Here is a 12,827-nt window from a genome sequence, read left to right as displayed (position 1 = left end):
GGTGAAAAAGTGCAGTATTTCAACGACAGTTTTACCCAACGGTGATTCATATAAAATATATCCATATTATATTGAACATGAAATATTATAAATATAGAAACATGCGAGAAATCAGAGAAAAAAATACATTAAAAAGCAAGGAAAGCATCACGAGTCATTTATTCGATTGTCTTTCTTGGAATGCGTTTGTGGTATTTTCGTTTGTTCTTTTGGTAATTCTGACAATTGTTTTGTTACAGTAAAGTCAGTGAATATTTGTGCTTGCTTGACATCGCTCTGGTAGATGCACTCGTATTCTCTTAAGGCTGCATGATAACCGTGGGAAAAAAACAAACAAACATCGTTTCTTATTTCACATCGGTGTGTTTAAAGTATCGAACAGGAAAATTAGACATTTCGTCCAGAATAGCTTTCGGATATGACGTTGATAAAATAGACTAAAGCTCGATTCTTTGGCATTATGCTCTGCTTCTACAACTTTTTTTCTCACGTGTTCCTTTACTACGACTTCTTCTTCTACTACTTATTCGGCTGCTCCCGATCCCAACTTCTGGCTCGTGTGTTCCTCCAGTTAGCCCACTTTATCTTAGCTTTCCTTATGTCGCTAACCCGCCCTAAAAACTATTATTTTGAAGCTTTTGTGTCTGTTCAAGCCGAAACGAGGCTTTAAATTGTCTTTCTTCAGTCTTAGTTCGTCGTCTTCTACAACACACACAAAATACATCTTCGCCGACTTCTTCTTCTTCGTCAACTTCCGGTCTCAACTTCCGGGTCTACTTCACTCTGGTTACTCGTTCACTTTTTTTTTCTTTTTTTTTAAGCTTTACGGTTGTAGCGCGACTCGGAGGACTTGGGCTATTTCGACCCTCTCAGCGTCGGTCACGTCGTGGGGCCCATGGCGCCCATGTTCGACAGGAACGCGGAGGCGGCGGCGGCGGCGACGACGATGGCGGGCAAGAGGCGAGGTCGCGGCCCCGGACCGGCGGTCAGCATCGGCGGGAAGAGCGTGTCCGGTAATGGAAGCAGCGGCCGGGGCTGCTGGGAAGATGGAAGTTCAGGCTCCAGCAGTGACGACGAGAACGGTAGGTAGCCTCGATCCGAGCCCCCGGAGAAGAACAAACAAACAAAAAAAAAAACATCCTCACGTTAGTTTCATTTGAAGTTATTTGCGTTGATGTTTCGGGGATGTACAGGTGGAGGAATGCGAGTTGGATCGCAATATCAAGCCGTGGTTCCGGACTTCGACCCGGGTAAGAAAGTAACGCTTGGATGGGGTAGCCTCGAACAACCCCAGCACACAAACATGCTCGCGCTTCGAACAGTTCGTCAGAACTGTCACGAATACTACATTAAACTACTCCGTAACTACTGATACATATACGTTGAAAAATAAATTTAAAAAAAAGAATACGACTTAGTAAGTTTGTCCAACTGTAACATGATGGTAAATATACTATTCAAGTTACAGTCATTCAATGCCAACACGGTACATGATGTACTTTTGAATATCCTGACATCATGCATCCAGTAGTAATTCTTCTCCAGTACTCAACAATATGCAAACTGTACAGCTAGTATTATTGGGTACAGTTAGAGGGACCACGATTTGAATCATCGACAACTAATCAATGGTCAAGTTAACCGTCAACTATTTTGAGTATCATTTCATTGTTGAGAGGCCCTGTTTAACTGAAAATTGTCCCAATGCAGTCATACCTCGGTTTTCGACCATAATCCCTTCCAGAAGGCTGTTCGAAAACCAATTTGTTTGAAAACCGAAACCACGCTCTTTGTTTAAAAAAAAAAAATCTTTATTGAACACGTCTGCTCACAATGGAACGCTACAAGAGGAAGCCTCACTTCCTCGTCTATCCGAGGAAGCGTCACTTCCTCATGTAAGGAAGGCGAGAGGAGTCCAGTGAAGCATTCAAGTGCGCTCAGTTTGGTCGAAAACCGAGGCATAAAAAACTCAAAATTTTTGGTCGAAAACCGATTTGGTCGAGAACAGAGACGTTCTAAAACCGAGGTTTGACTGTACTCGGGATTTCAGTCTCTCAAGAGAAAATATTATCCAACTTTTGTAATTCCCCAGCCATAAATTTAATGAATGGAACAATTGTGACATTTCAAAGTGAAAGTGGCGGAGGGGGGGGGGGGGAATGCACAAACATAAATTGATTGTGATTCAAAAACTGCTCTACTCGGTAATGTTTGTCCGAAACTCTCCAAAAATGTTTAGTTGTTTCCCAAAGTCCATTCAGCTGTTAGCAAACCTTTTATTTGGATTCAGCACAAAGCTCATCCGTCTCCTTTATTGGGAGGACTACAGAAATGTGAAAATGTTTTCTGTTGAGAAGCTCTGCAAATCGCGTTTCGTGTGAAATGAACCGGGAGTTCGCAAAATTGAAAAGTGGATCATAATGTCTTGTTTGTTTTTTTTTTAATTTCTCTGCTGGCGAGTGTAATCGATCATTTACGATGGTCACCTACGTACATGTTGTGTGCGCTTGCAGAGGTGGCGAAGGCGTGTCAGCTGTCTCACAGCGTGGGCATGTTGGTGTGGAGTCCCAGCAACAGCGTTCAGCAGAGTCAACGTAAGACCGCCACGGCTTGTTTTGTTTGTTTTTTTTTTTGCACTCGCGTCTTGACTTCATCGGAGCAGTTAACTTGGGCATGAAGTGACACTTGTAATATCGTGCCCTTGTAGGTTTTGAAAGACATACACATGGAGCATGATGCAGTGTGAGTCCACCTTAAGATTTGCGTGTGTGTGTGTGTATTTTCAGTGGATGAATACATCAGCATCGCAAAAGACAAACACGGATACAACATGGAACAGGTTCGTCTTTTTCAACTCAACTTAAGTGTATTTATTTCTCGAGCACTTGAAAACAACCGCCGCCATCTTCAAAGTGCAGCACATGGAGCAAAAATAATGCGTACAACAATAATACATGAATAACAAAGGCAGTAGAAAGCACAAAAATAGTCAAAATTAAAAAAAAATCAAGACTCGTGCTAAGTCAAAAGCCAAAGAATACAAATGAGGAGTTTGTAAAGCCGGGCATCCAGGCGGCTCGCCGAACGTTCGTTCCAAAGAGTGAGACGGGAAACGGAAAAGGCTCGGTGCCCGAACTCCAAAATGAGCCTGCGGAAGCCACGCCAATGTCGGAGTGACGCGGCGGTGACTTTTGCCGGCAGGCCCTGGGCATGCTGTTTTGGCACCAGCACGACATGGAGAAGTCGCTGGCCGACCTGCCCAACTTCACGCCGTTTCCCGACGAGTGGACGGTGGAGGACCGCGTCCTGTTCGAGCAGGCCTTCGGCTTCCACGGGAAGAGCTTCCACCGCATCCAGCAGATGGTCGGCGAGACGCGCCGCCTTTCCGTCGAGCCGCGGCGGCGACGCCGCTCAAACCTTCTGCCCCCGCTCCCGCTTTGCTTTCAGCTGCCCGACAAGTCCATGGCCAGCCTGGTCCGCTTTTACTACTCGTGGAAGAAAAGCCGCAACAGGAGCAGCCTGATGGAGCGACAGAGCCGCAAAGTCAAGAGGGAGCGAGACGACAGGTGAGGGCAGCGCCGCCTCTGACCGCCGCTCGCCTCGGATCGCCGTCCAGTTGAAAGGATTGTGCGCGTTTCAGCGACGACGAAAGTCAGGAGAATAACGGCAGCGATCCCGAGTCCGGTCACGTGAAAGAGGAAAGCAAGGAGGTCAGCCGAGACGCGGCCGATGGGCCCCCCCGATCGGGCCTCCTTCTCATGCGCGCCTGCCTTCGTTCCTCTTTTTAGGTGGGCTCCGCAGCAGAGCGCTCCGAGGCAAAAACTGCTGCTGGACTCAAAGTAAGAAACGTCTTGTCATTGACACACACGCACACACACGAGTTGATCATCCTCAAGTAACTCTTTGCCAAAATGGTCACCGCCTCACGACGTTTTTTTTTTTTCTTCTTTTTGGGCCTTCTGAATGTGGCGATGGGATTCGGCTGCTGTCAAGTGCAGAGCCGGTTCTATTCTGTCAGATCGAGGGCTGTTGGCCACCCCAAAAACTATTTGCCGCAGACGATTAAAGTCTTCTTCTTTTTTTTAACTGAACACAACTTGTGGACATTCAAAATTCAAGGTTTACCAAAAAGGATCTCAATTCCTAGACAACAGATTTTTCTGAGAGCGAGTCACAGTCAGCTAATCTCAAATCCAATCCCTGCTCTTTAAAAACAAAACAAAAAAAAAAATGCAAGCCAAGTCGGCGGTCTCGCTGCCTCCCGAGTCGACGTCCTTCTCAGTCTTTCTCTCTCTCTCTCTTTCGTGTCAGTCGTCCGGCGTGAAAGGTGCGCACCGGGCCAAGACCCGCCCCCCCAGAGGAATGTTCCTGAAGCAGGAGGACGTGGTGTCGCTGTCCACCTCGTGCGCTCACGGCGTCCTGCGGCAGTTGGACGCTCAGCTGACCGCAGCCAAGCGACAGGTCGCCACGCCGCGGGCCCAAATCAATGTCTGGGTGGAACTGTGTCTTAAAAGATGCACGTGTGGTTGCGCGCGCGCGCGCACTTCAGGTCCAGAGCATCAAGCAGTCCAACAGCGTTCTCAAGGAGAAACTGGACTCCGGAGTGGACCAGTTCAGACAACCCGAGGTACCCCGCCGAGCACAAACGTTGATCCTCGTAACAAGAAGAAGAAGATTGTATTTTAATGACGGCTTGTGCGCGTCACAAGGTGAGCGGTAAAGTGAACGGTCGCTGGAGTTCGGACGAGCAGCTTCTGGCCGTTCAAGGTAAACCGCCTCGTTTGGGTCTGGCTTTCTGACGCTCGCCTCTCATTGGCCCGCCCTCGCCATTGACAGCCATCAGGAAGTACGGCCGCGACTACCAGGCCATCTCGGACGTGATCGGCAACAAGTCGGTGGTGCAGGTGAAGAACTTCCTGGTCAACTACCGGCGCCGCTTCAACCTGGACCAGGTGCTGCAGGAGTGGGAGGCGGAGAACGGGGTGGAAGGCGGAGCCGCCGCGCCCGACGACGACAAGATGGATGCGGCGGGCCCGGCCGAGGACGACGCGGGTGAGCCAATTTCACGACGTGGCGAAAACTCGAAGGCCGCTCGATTGCCACTTAGCGCCGCTGCGATCAAGCTTTGTAACGACCTGCAGATGCCACAAGATGGTGGCAAAACACCACTTCTGTCTAAATGAAGCTCCTCGCCTCATCGCAACATACAACACCACGCCGCCGGGCTTTGCATTTAGCCCTCCTTCACTCACTCGGCTCTCTGTGCTCAACAGATGACCACCTGACTCCGCCCCCTGCAGACCTCTGACCACGGTGGACTCCGCCCACCTCCATGTGTGTGGACATTTGACTCCGCCCCTTACTTTGCATTTGCGGGTGGGAGAATGGTTTCAATTTTCCATGTGAAGTTTATCTGTTGCCATGGCAAAATAATTTTTCTAGCCTAAATGGACCTGCCATAGTTTGATTAAATCCATCTGAAAGCATTTCACCTCTGGTTTTGATTTTCTTAGTTTTTCTGGCAAACGTGAGGTTGTCTGTTCCCATGGTTACCTGAAGTTGCTTCACTAACCAATGTTCAGAAGCTAAAAGGACCTGCCACGGTTAGCTGAAGTTCATTTGCGAAAAAGATTTTTTTGATAAAAGGACCTTCGTTTTCTTAAATCAGCTGGAAGATGCCACACCGTTTTGTTTTTGTTTTTTTTGGCAGACAATCCGAATGTCTTCTGATGGCGTCCTGTCAATTGTTACCATGGTTACCTGGTTTGGAAAATTACGTTTAGAAAGTTAAACCGACTGTATTTTAACAAAATAAACCTGCACAGCAGCTCATCCATGTACAACTGTACGCGGCCAATCGGAATGCCTCTATGTGTGGGCTGTTGCCATGGGTACCCGAGGTCGATTTTCAGATTTTTTTTTTTTTTTAAAGGACCTGCTTTATTCAAAATGGCACTTAGTGATGTCATGTCTGTTATGGTTACCTGGTCAGCGGCATCATTTTGGATGATTAGTTTATGATTGTGTACTGATGACTTATGTTATATGTTGCCATGTGATACCTCTTGGAAAAGAAAATCAGTTCATGTTTATTAATTGCACTTGATTAGTGGCTCATTGGCTGAAGACAATTGTAGCCAATCACAACGTCTCCTGATGACATCACCTCCAGGCGATTGCGAGGGTTGGAAAATATTAATAAAAAAAAAGCTCAAATGGAAATAAGCGATATGAATAAGCGACGCCTGTTTAGTATTCATAAAATGCTATGTAATTTTGAAAAAAAAATTAAACGCCGAGAAAAGAAGAGGCCGAGCTCGCGGAATCGAAGTGGGGACGGCGCCCCCTGGAGGCCGCGACGGCGGGGGATTTCCTGGGCGGAAGCGGCGGAGGCGGAGGGGGTTTCCACTGGTGACCCGAGCACCGTACCTCGCCGCAGTGCCCCCGACACCGCTGCCGTTCCGTTCGCGATTCTCCTCGGCCCAGCAGAGAAGAAGAGCGGCGAGGAGAGCAGAGGAAGTGTCGGATGAGGACCATGAAGAGGCGAGCGGCAGGTCGGCGGTTCGAGTCCCGCAGAGAGGCGCTGAGGAGCGGCTGAGCTGATTCATGTGAGTCGGCACACAAGCGCCTCGAAGCTTGGTTTGCTCTGGGTGGTGGTGGTGGTGGTGGTTGTGTTTTTTTTAGACGCGACACAGCCGTTGAGCACGTCGTGGAGTGTTAACTGTGCGCGTGAAGCGATTCCCACGTTCAATGAGCTTGAATCGGTAGAAGAGAAGCTTCAGATGCTAACCGCGTTAGCATGAGCAGCAGCCAGTAAACAGAAGCCCGCTCAGACGTGATTAATCGAACTCTGAGTGAAAGTGAAATCAAGACGCAGTATGGAAAGAAAGAACACCGCTGGAGCGTTTATTCTATCACCCCTCTTACCTTTTTTAAATCCATATACGAGTAGGCTCTTTGTCCTCACTCGTAATACAATAAAGTAGTAAAACGACTGTCTTTCTTCAACATGTTTTCCACTGCCCGTGCCAGCTTTTGCATAGTACTTCGTCATGACAATATAGATTTTTTTTCGGCCGATGCCAGTTGCGATATTTGGCGAAATAAATAGATAGATAGATAAATACATAAATTAAAATCCTGTAACCCATTAATGGGCCGATGATTTAAAGAAATGAATATCCAATGTGTAAAATGAAAACCATTTTAATAATCGAATCATCGTTCCTAGCCATTGTTCGACTTCAACTGATCTAAATCCTCAGATTCCACCCCCTCAACAGTGATTATTCTGATTTCTGTCAACCTTCATGAAAGCAGTCTGATTGCATTTCATTAAGATGAACCATTTGTAGAATTGGGAAATGCTTTTGTAATCCCATTTAATGGCAAATAAAATTGTGTCCGATGAATCAGTGGCATAATCAATTCTAAAAATATTTGATAGTGAAAGCCCTCGATAAAATCTTTTTTTTTTGGTGCCTTAACGAAGTGTTTCTCAAGCAGATGGGCTATGATCATTTATTTCCAAGAAATAAATATTCTCAGTCATTTCCTAATGGCAACCGTTGCATCCATTCTTGATCCGGATGCAGGTCATGTCAGCCGGACGCAACGTTGACGGGAGGGAGGTGCAGGTTCCCCTCCAGCAGGCGGCGCCCTCCCTCATTCCGCCCCTGTCTGCGGCCCCTCCCATCACCCCGCTTCCCCCCCGGCCGGCCAATCCCTGGCCTCCGAGCGACTCTTCGCAAGGTGATTCCGCCGACCGTGACCTCGTTGTGATACCGCCGCGCGTCTGCGTGTGTATGACAACATGATGTTTGCCATCGGTGCGTTGGTATGATGCGATGACATTCGATGCCGGCGCGTGTGTGTGTGTGTGTGTGTGTGTGTTGCGCTTAGGCGCGGCGGCGGGCTTCCTGCCGCTGGACGGCGGCTTCACGGATCACTTTGTGGACGTCCCCGAGGAGAAATATCTGTGCGAGTCCTGCCGACTGGTCCTGTGTCAGCCCCGGCAGACCGAGTGCGGACATCGCTTCTGTCAGACCTGCATCGCGCACATTCTCAGGTGATATTTGAGTGCGCGTGCGCACGCACATTCGCGAGCGACCGGTATTAATGCGGGGTCCGTTTGCGCGCGTGTGCGCCGCAGCCGCCCCAACCCCGTGTGCCCGGCCGACATGGAGCCCCTGTTCAGCAACAAGGTGAGCGCGTAAACAGCTGAAAGGATGACGGCCGCTTGCCGGCTAATCAGTAGCGATGGTTTTCGATTTTTCTGCGTCAGATCTTCCGCGACGTCTGCTGCCATCGGGAAATCCTGGCGCTGAAGGTGTTCTGTCGCGCCGAGGCCAAAGGCTGTCAGGAGCAGATGAGCCTGCAGCAGATGCCCGTGAGCCCGACGCCGCCCGCCGCCGCCCGCGCCGGCGGCGGCGAGGCGCTCACCGCGTGCCCGCCTTGTCGCCCCCGCAGGAACACGCGAACGTGTGCCCCTTCTTCGAGGTGCCCTGCCCGCTGGGCAAGTGCAAGGAGAGGATGATGAGGAAGGACATCCCCGACCACCTCAGCTGGAAGTGCAAACACCGGGAGAGCACCTGCGACTTTTGCCTCACCAAGATGGCGCTCACCGACCTGCAGGTCAGCGCTCTTTGGCCGACCTTACTATCCCAGCCGCGTGGGATGCTAGCCGCCGACCGAGCGTTTGTGTGTTTGTGCGTCAGAAACACAAGGAGACGGTGTGTCCGGCCTTCCCCGTGTCGTGTCCGAACCTTTGCTCCTTCTCGTCGCTGCCGCGGAGCGAGGTAACCAAAGTCCTCACGCGAGCTCGCTCGACCGGCGTTTGCGCCGCGCCGCGTCATTGACTCCCTTCTAGCGTCCCGCAAAAAGCAAATCTTGAACGTGTGTTGGATTAGCAGGGTAGCGCTCTGCTAAATTGTGCTTTATCAAAGCAGATGGTAAAAACATCCTTCGATAGAATCGTGAGGGCGGCTCCCGTCGTGGTTGGATGGAAACAATGAAACGCTTTTGCAACGGGATCATTCAATGGGTGATGTGTTCTTTCGTCTGCCGTGCGCGTCTTGGCCACCGGGGGCAGTATAATACCTACAGACAAATCACGCACGGATTTGTTGATGAATCATGATGAGTCGGTTTCTGCAGAGGATAAAGAATATACGCCCCCGAGTATTTTTGAATGCTGTCGACCGTATGTCCCAACAGAAGTTGTTTCGAAATGTACAACTACTGCCGTCATTGCTGCTAGTTTTGTCCGCCTGCAAATGGTGTTTTGCGGTATGTGTTAGCATTAAGCTAGCAGACGCTCCCGAATGCGGCTTTTGTTCCATACACCTTTGATTCTCTCTGTTGCAGCTTAGCTTGAAAGTAATTTTGAGCGGCGTTTGCTTTCACTCTTCCCTCCGCCGCAACCCGCGTCGGCGCGTCTCCGTGGCCGCGCTCGCGTGCGCTCGTACCCACGTGCGGCTTTTTCTTCCAGCTGGCCAGTCACCAGCACGAGTGCCCGAAAGCTCAGGTCAGCTGTCCCTTCCAGCGCTACGGTTGCACCTATAGGGTAACTCCGCCTCTGGCGCCATCTTGTTTTGTCGCGCCTGCCCACTTGGTGTTAATCAAAAGTTTGTGTGTGTGTGTGTGTGCGCGCGCGCAGGCGTTGAGCCAGGAGGTCCGGCAACATGAAGCAGCAAGTGCCGGCGATCACCTGAGGATGATGATGCTGAAGAACGTCTCCCTGGAAAGCAAGGTAGCATCTCCGTCAGCCTCCTCCTCCTCCTCATCATCATCATCATCATCATCACCTTTTTTGCAGAGGAAACTTCAGCACTTTGCGCTTACGTGTGTGTGTGTGTGTGTGTAGGTGGAGGAGGTGAAGGCTGAGTTATTGGACAAGTGCAAAGCTGTTCCTGTGGTGAGCTCTCGTCTTTGCGAGGCTGAGAAGCACAACGGCGAGCTGAGGGACAAGCACAGGCACATGGAGCAGAAGGTGGCCTCCATGCAGGTCGGCACGCACGCACGCACGCACACCCTCCGGCAGCTGCCTGGAGGTCTTTCTCGCTCCTCTTGACTTCTAATTTACATCTCAGACAGGGATAAAAAGCTGCAGGGGGCCACAGAGGACACTTCTCAACCTGATTTATGAGAAAAATGCGATTTTTTTTTTTTTTTTAATATATTGGCAAAACACGTGCTCTTCATTTTTGATAGCACATTTCTCATTGCAAGTATGTAAAAAAAAAAAATCCACTCTCCAAAACAACACCAAAAAAAAGAGACATTGTTTACTGTCTCCAAGTTGTAGATCTTGGCAACTCCTCGTCACTCGACCGCATGGTTGATCGATCGCTCATGTTTGCACCGCCTGCAGCCCCGCACTCTCTGTGTCCGCCGTCTTTGTAGAAGGTGATGAGCGCCCACTCGGAGAAGCTCCTGGAGGTGGAGCTGGAGCTGCGTGCTTTGGCCTCGCTGCGCGACGAGCTGGAAAAGGTCCGGCTGTCGCTGGACGCCGTCCGCAGCAGGCTGGGCGCGCTCGAGCAGGGAGGACGCTCCGCCGCAGGAACCGTCACGCTGGGTCAGCGCTGACAAATTTTGGGGAGCCGACCCCCTTTTGCAAAAGTCTCTTACCCTCTGCGTTTGTTTTTTTTTTGCGCGCAGCCTCGCTGGAGACTCAGCAGAACCGGCAGGGCGACATGCTGAGCGTCCACGACATCCGCCTGGCCGACATGGACCTCCGCTTCCAGGTGCTGGAGACGGCCAGTTACAACGGGACGCTGATCTGGAAGATCCGCGACTACAAGCGGCGGAAACAGGAAGCGGTGGCGGCCAAGACCCTGTCGCTCTACTCGCAGCCCTTCTACACGGGATACTTTGGCTACAAGATGTGCGCCCGCGTCTACCTGAACGGCGACGGCATGGGCAAGGGCACCCACCTGTCGCTGTTCTTCGTGGTCATGCGCGGCGAGTACGACGCGCTCCTACCCTGGCCGTTCAAACAGAAGGTACCGCCGACCCGGACGCCTCTGAGCGGATCCTTTTCGGATCGCTTGTTCCGTCGATTAATGGCGAAATCGCAAGGATTTGCGTCCAAAAATGCGCGCGTCGCATCAGGAACGTGCGGCCAGCATCCGACGACATATCATCACCGTGGCGACCGCGGCCAGGGAGAACCCGGCCGGCGTATTTCATTGCTTGTGCGCGGTTATCATGACTCGCTAACGGTTAGCATCCTTAGTCGCGACGACATCAAACGCGGGATCACCCGAAGCGGAGTCCTCATGTTGCGCGCGTGCGTGTCAGGTGACCCTGATGCTGATGGACCAGGGTCCGGCGCGCAAGCACCTGGTCGACGCCTTCAAGCCGGACCCCAACAGCAGCAGCTTCCGCCGCCCCGCCGCCGAGATGAACATCGCCTCCGGGTGTCCGCTCTTCGTCTCCCAGAGCGTCCTGGAGTCCGCCAGCTACACCAAGGACGACACCATCTTCATTAAGGTGCCGCGCGCTCGCCGCGACGCTCACTCGCCAATCGGCGTGCTCCGACATCGCTCAGCCCCGCCCGCTTTACTCCGCCAACTCTTCTCCGAGACATTGAAGTACAAAAACAAAAAGACCAGACAAAGGAGAAATGAAGTCGGAGGGCAGTTTTTGTACAAAACCTTCCGGCTTCTGCTAGAAAGCAAAAAAAATAAAATCAGAGAAAGCCGACTAAAACATCACAACTTTATTTGCCATCAATCAGAAGCACTTTAACTCATTCAGTACCAGTCAATTCTAGACCGAGTCTGAAAAGACGTTTAAAAACGTCTTTGGGAGTGAATGAGTTAAATGGTGGCACATTGTTGCCGACTGATATTTCACATGAGTTTGAACGGGATTGGTTAATTCAGAACACAGCCACACACCCCAAGCAGCGCGAGCGCGCGCAGACTTTCGCAACCTTATTTAGCGATTATCGATCACCAGAAAGTGGCAATTGAACGGGGGGGGGGGGGGGGTGTTTAGACTTTTGATATCCGCTGTACATACCGTCCATGCATGCAGTGGTCTGACATTGCGTGTCATTAGGTTACCGTGGATACTTCCGACCTTCCTGATCCATGACCGTGTGCCGTGCCACTCGGGCCACGCCCACCCGGCGGAGGAGGAGCCCGGTCCGGGTGACCGATGGCGGGAGGGCGTGTCTTCTTCTTCTGATTGGCTGCATGTTCGCGGGCGCCGGCGTGCGCGTGCGCGATGACTCTCGCCAGGCTGTCGCAGTCGCCGCCGGTTATTGATGCTGTGCATCGAGCTTGACTTCCCGTTTGGCAAGGCATGCTGGGAAATCCACGCCCGGAGCCGGGGAAAGCCGCGTTGGCGTGGGAGCGTCCTCGACGTGGATGTCGGATGCGTGGAGGTGGGACGTGAACGTGGAAGTCGGGCGCGTGGACGTTCCGCTGTGGACTTCCGTAGGACTTTTTTCACTCCACAAGTCCAAATGACAGGAAAGACTCGCTAGTGTTGTTTTCGTTGTTGTGGTCGGCGGGAATAAATTTTCCTCTTTTTCCACAATGTGTTTTCACGGCGTGCAATCCCAACATTGGTCATCGACGGTCATTTCGCATTGTTCAGCGTACCTCATTTAAGTCGACTGCAGTGTTTGCAAGAAGCGCTTCACTAAACGTCAAAGAGAAAGGTGGAATTGAAGTCATGTCAATACGGAATTAAAGTCATATGGCAAAATGTAATTAAAACGGTGGACGGTGAATACAACAAAACATCGAATTAAACGTCATATTTTTTTTTATCTTTATCCACGGCAACTGAAAACGGAAACACAATTAGAAGTC

The 12,827-nt window shown here is 50.9% G+C and overlaps 2 protein-coding genes across 6 annotated transcripts; both read left to right on the top strand.

Annotated features, from left to right (window-relative positions):
* Window positions 1-541: 541 nt before the first annotated feature.
* On the top strand, window positions 542-5,486 carry rcor1 (REST corepressor 1). 4 transcript variants are annotated; one of them, XM_086126525.1, is made up of 13 exons: window positions 545-1,082; window positions 1,194-1,250; window positions 2,514-2,594; window positions 2,787-2,839; window positions 3,202-3,363; window positions 3,448-3,566; window positions 3,653-3,710; window positions 3,789-3,839; window positions 4,312-4,461; window positions 4,550-4,627; window positions 4,710-4,767; window positions 4,837-5,052; window positions 5,274-5,486. In XM_086126525.1, the coding sequence occupies exons 1-13, from the start codon at window positions 896-898 to the stop codon at window positions 5,306-5,308; spliced, it is 1,305 nt and encodes a 434-aa protein (XP_085982651.1). In that variant the 5' UTR covers window positions 545-895; the 3' UTR covers window positions 5,309-5,486. The 4 variants fall into 4 exon arrangements, with proteins under 4 accessions (XP_085982649.1, XP_085982648.1, XP_085982651.1 ...); XM_086126524.1 differs by having other exon boundaries at window positions 547-1,082; window positions 3,641-3,710; XM_086126523.1 differs by having other exon boundaries at window positions 542-1,082; window positions 3,202-3,566.
* An 878-nt stretch (window positions 5,487-6,364) lies between these two features.
* Window positions 6,365-12,549, top strand: traf3 (TNF receptor-associated factor 3). 2 transcript variants are annotated; one of them, XM_086126520.1, is made up of 14 exons: window positions 6,365-6,608; window positions 7,596-7,752; window positions 7,903-8,068; window positions 8,153-8,204; window positions 8,285-8,389; window positions 8,470-8,634; window positions 8,718-8,798; window positions 9,491-9,565; window positions 9,659-9,751; window positions 9,866-10,006; window positions 10,405-10,576; window positions 10,660-11,003; window positions 11,302-11,493; window positions 12,067-12,549. In XM_086126520.1, exons 2-14 carry the CDS (start codon window positions 7,599-7,601, stop codon window positions 12,100-12,102), a joined length of 1,776 nt encoding a protein of 591 aa, XP_085982646.1. In that variant the 5' UTR covers window positions 6,365-6,608; window positions 7,596-7,598; the 3' UTR covers window positions 12,103-12,549. The 2 variants fall into 2 exon arrangements, with proteins under 2 accessions (XP_085982646.1, XP_085982647.1); XM_086126521.1 differs by lacking the exon at window positions 8,718-8,798.
* Window positions 12,550-12,827: the final 278 nt, after the last annotated feature.

Source organism: Hippocampus guttulatus, chromosome 13 (assembly GCF_054856545.1).
Source record: "Hippocampus guttulatus isolate MCC_2025c chromosome 13, RoL_Hgut_1.0, whole genome shotgun sequence".
Lineage (NCBI taxonomy): Eukaryota > Metazoa > Chordata > Actinopteri > Syngnathiformes > Syngnathidae > Hippocampus > Hippocampus guttulatus.
This window is presented reverse-complemented; position numbering and strand designations above follow the sequence as displayed.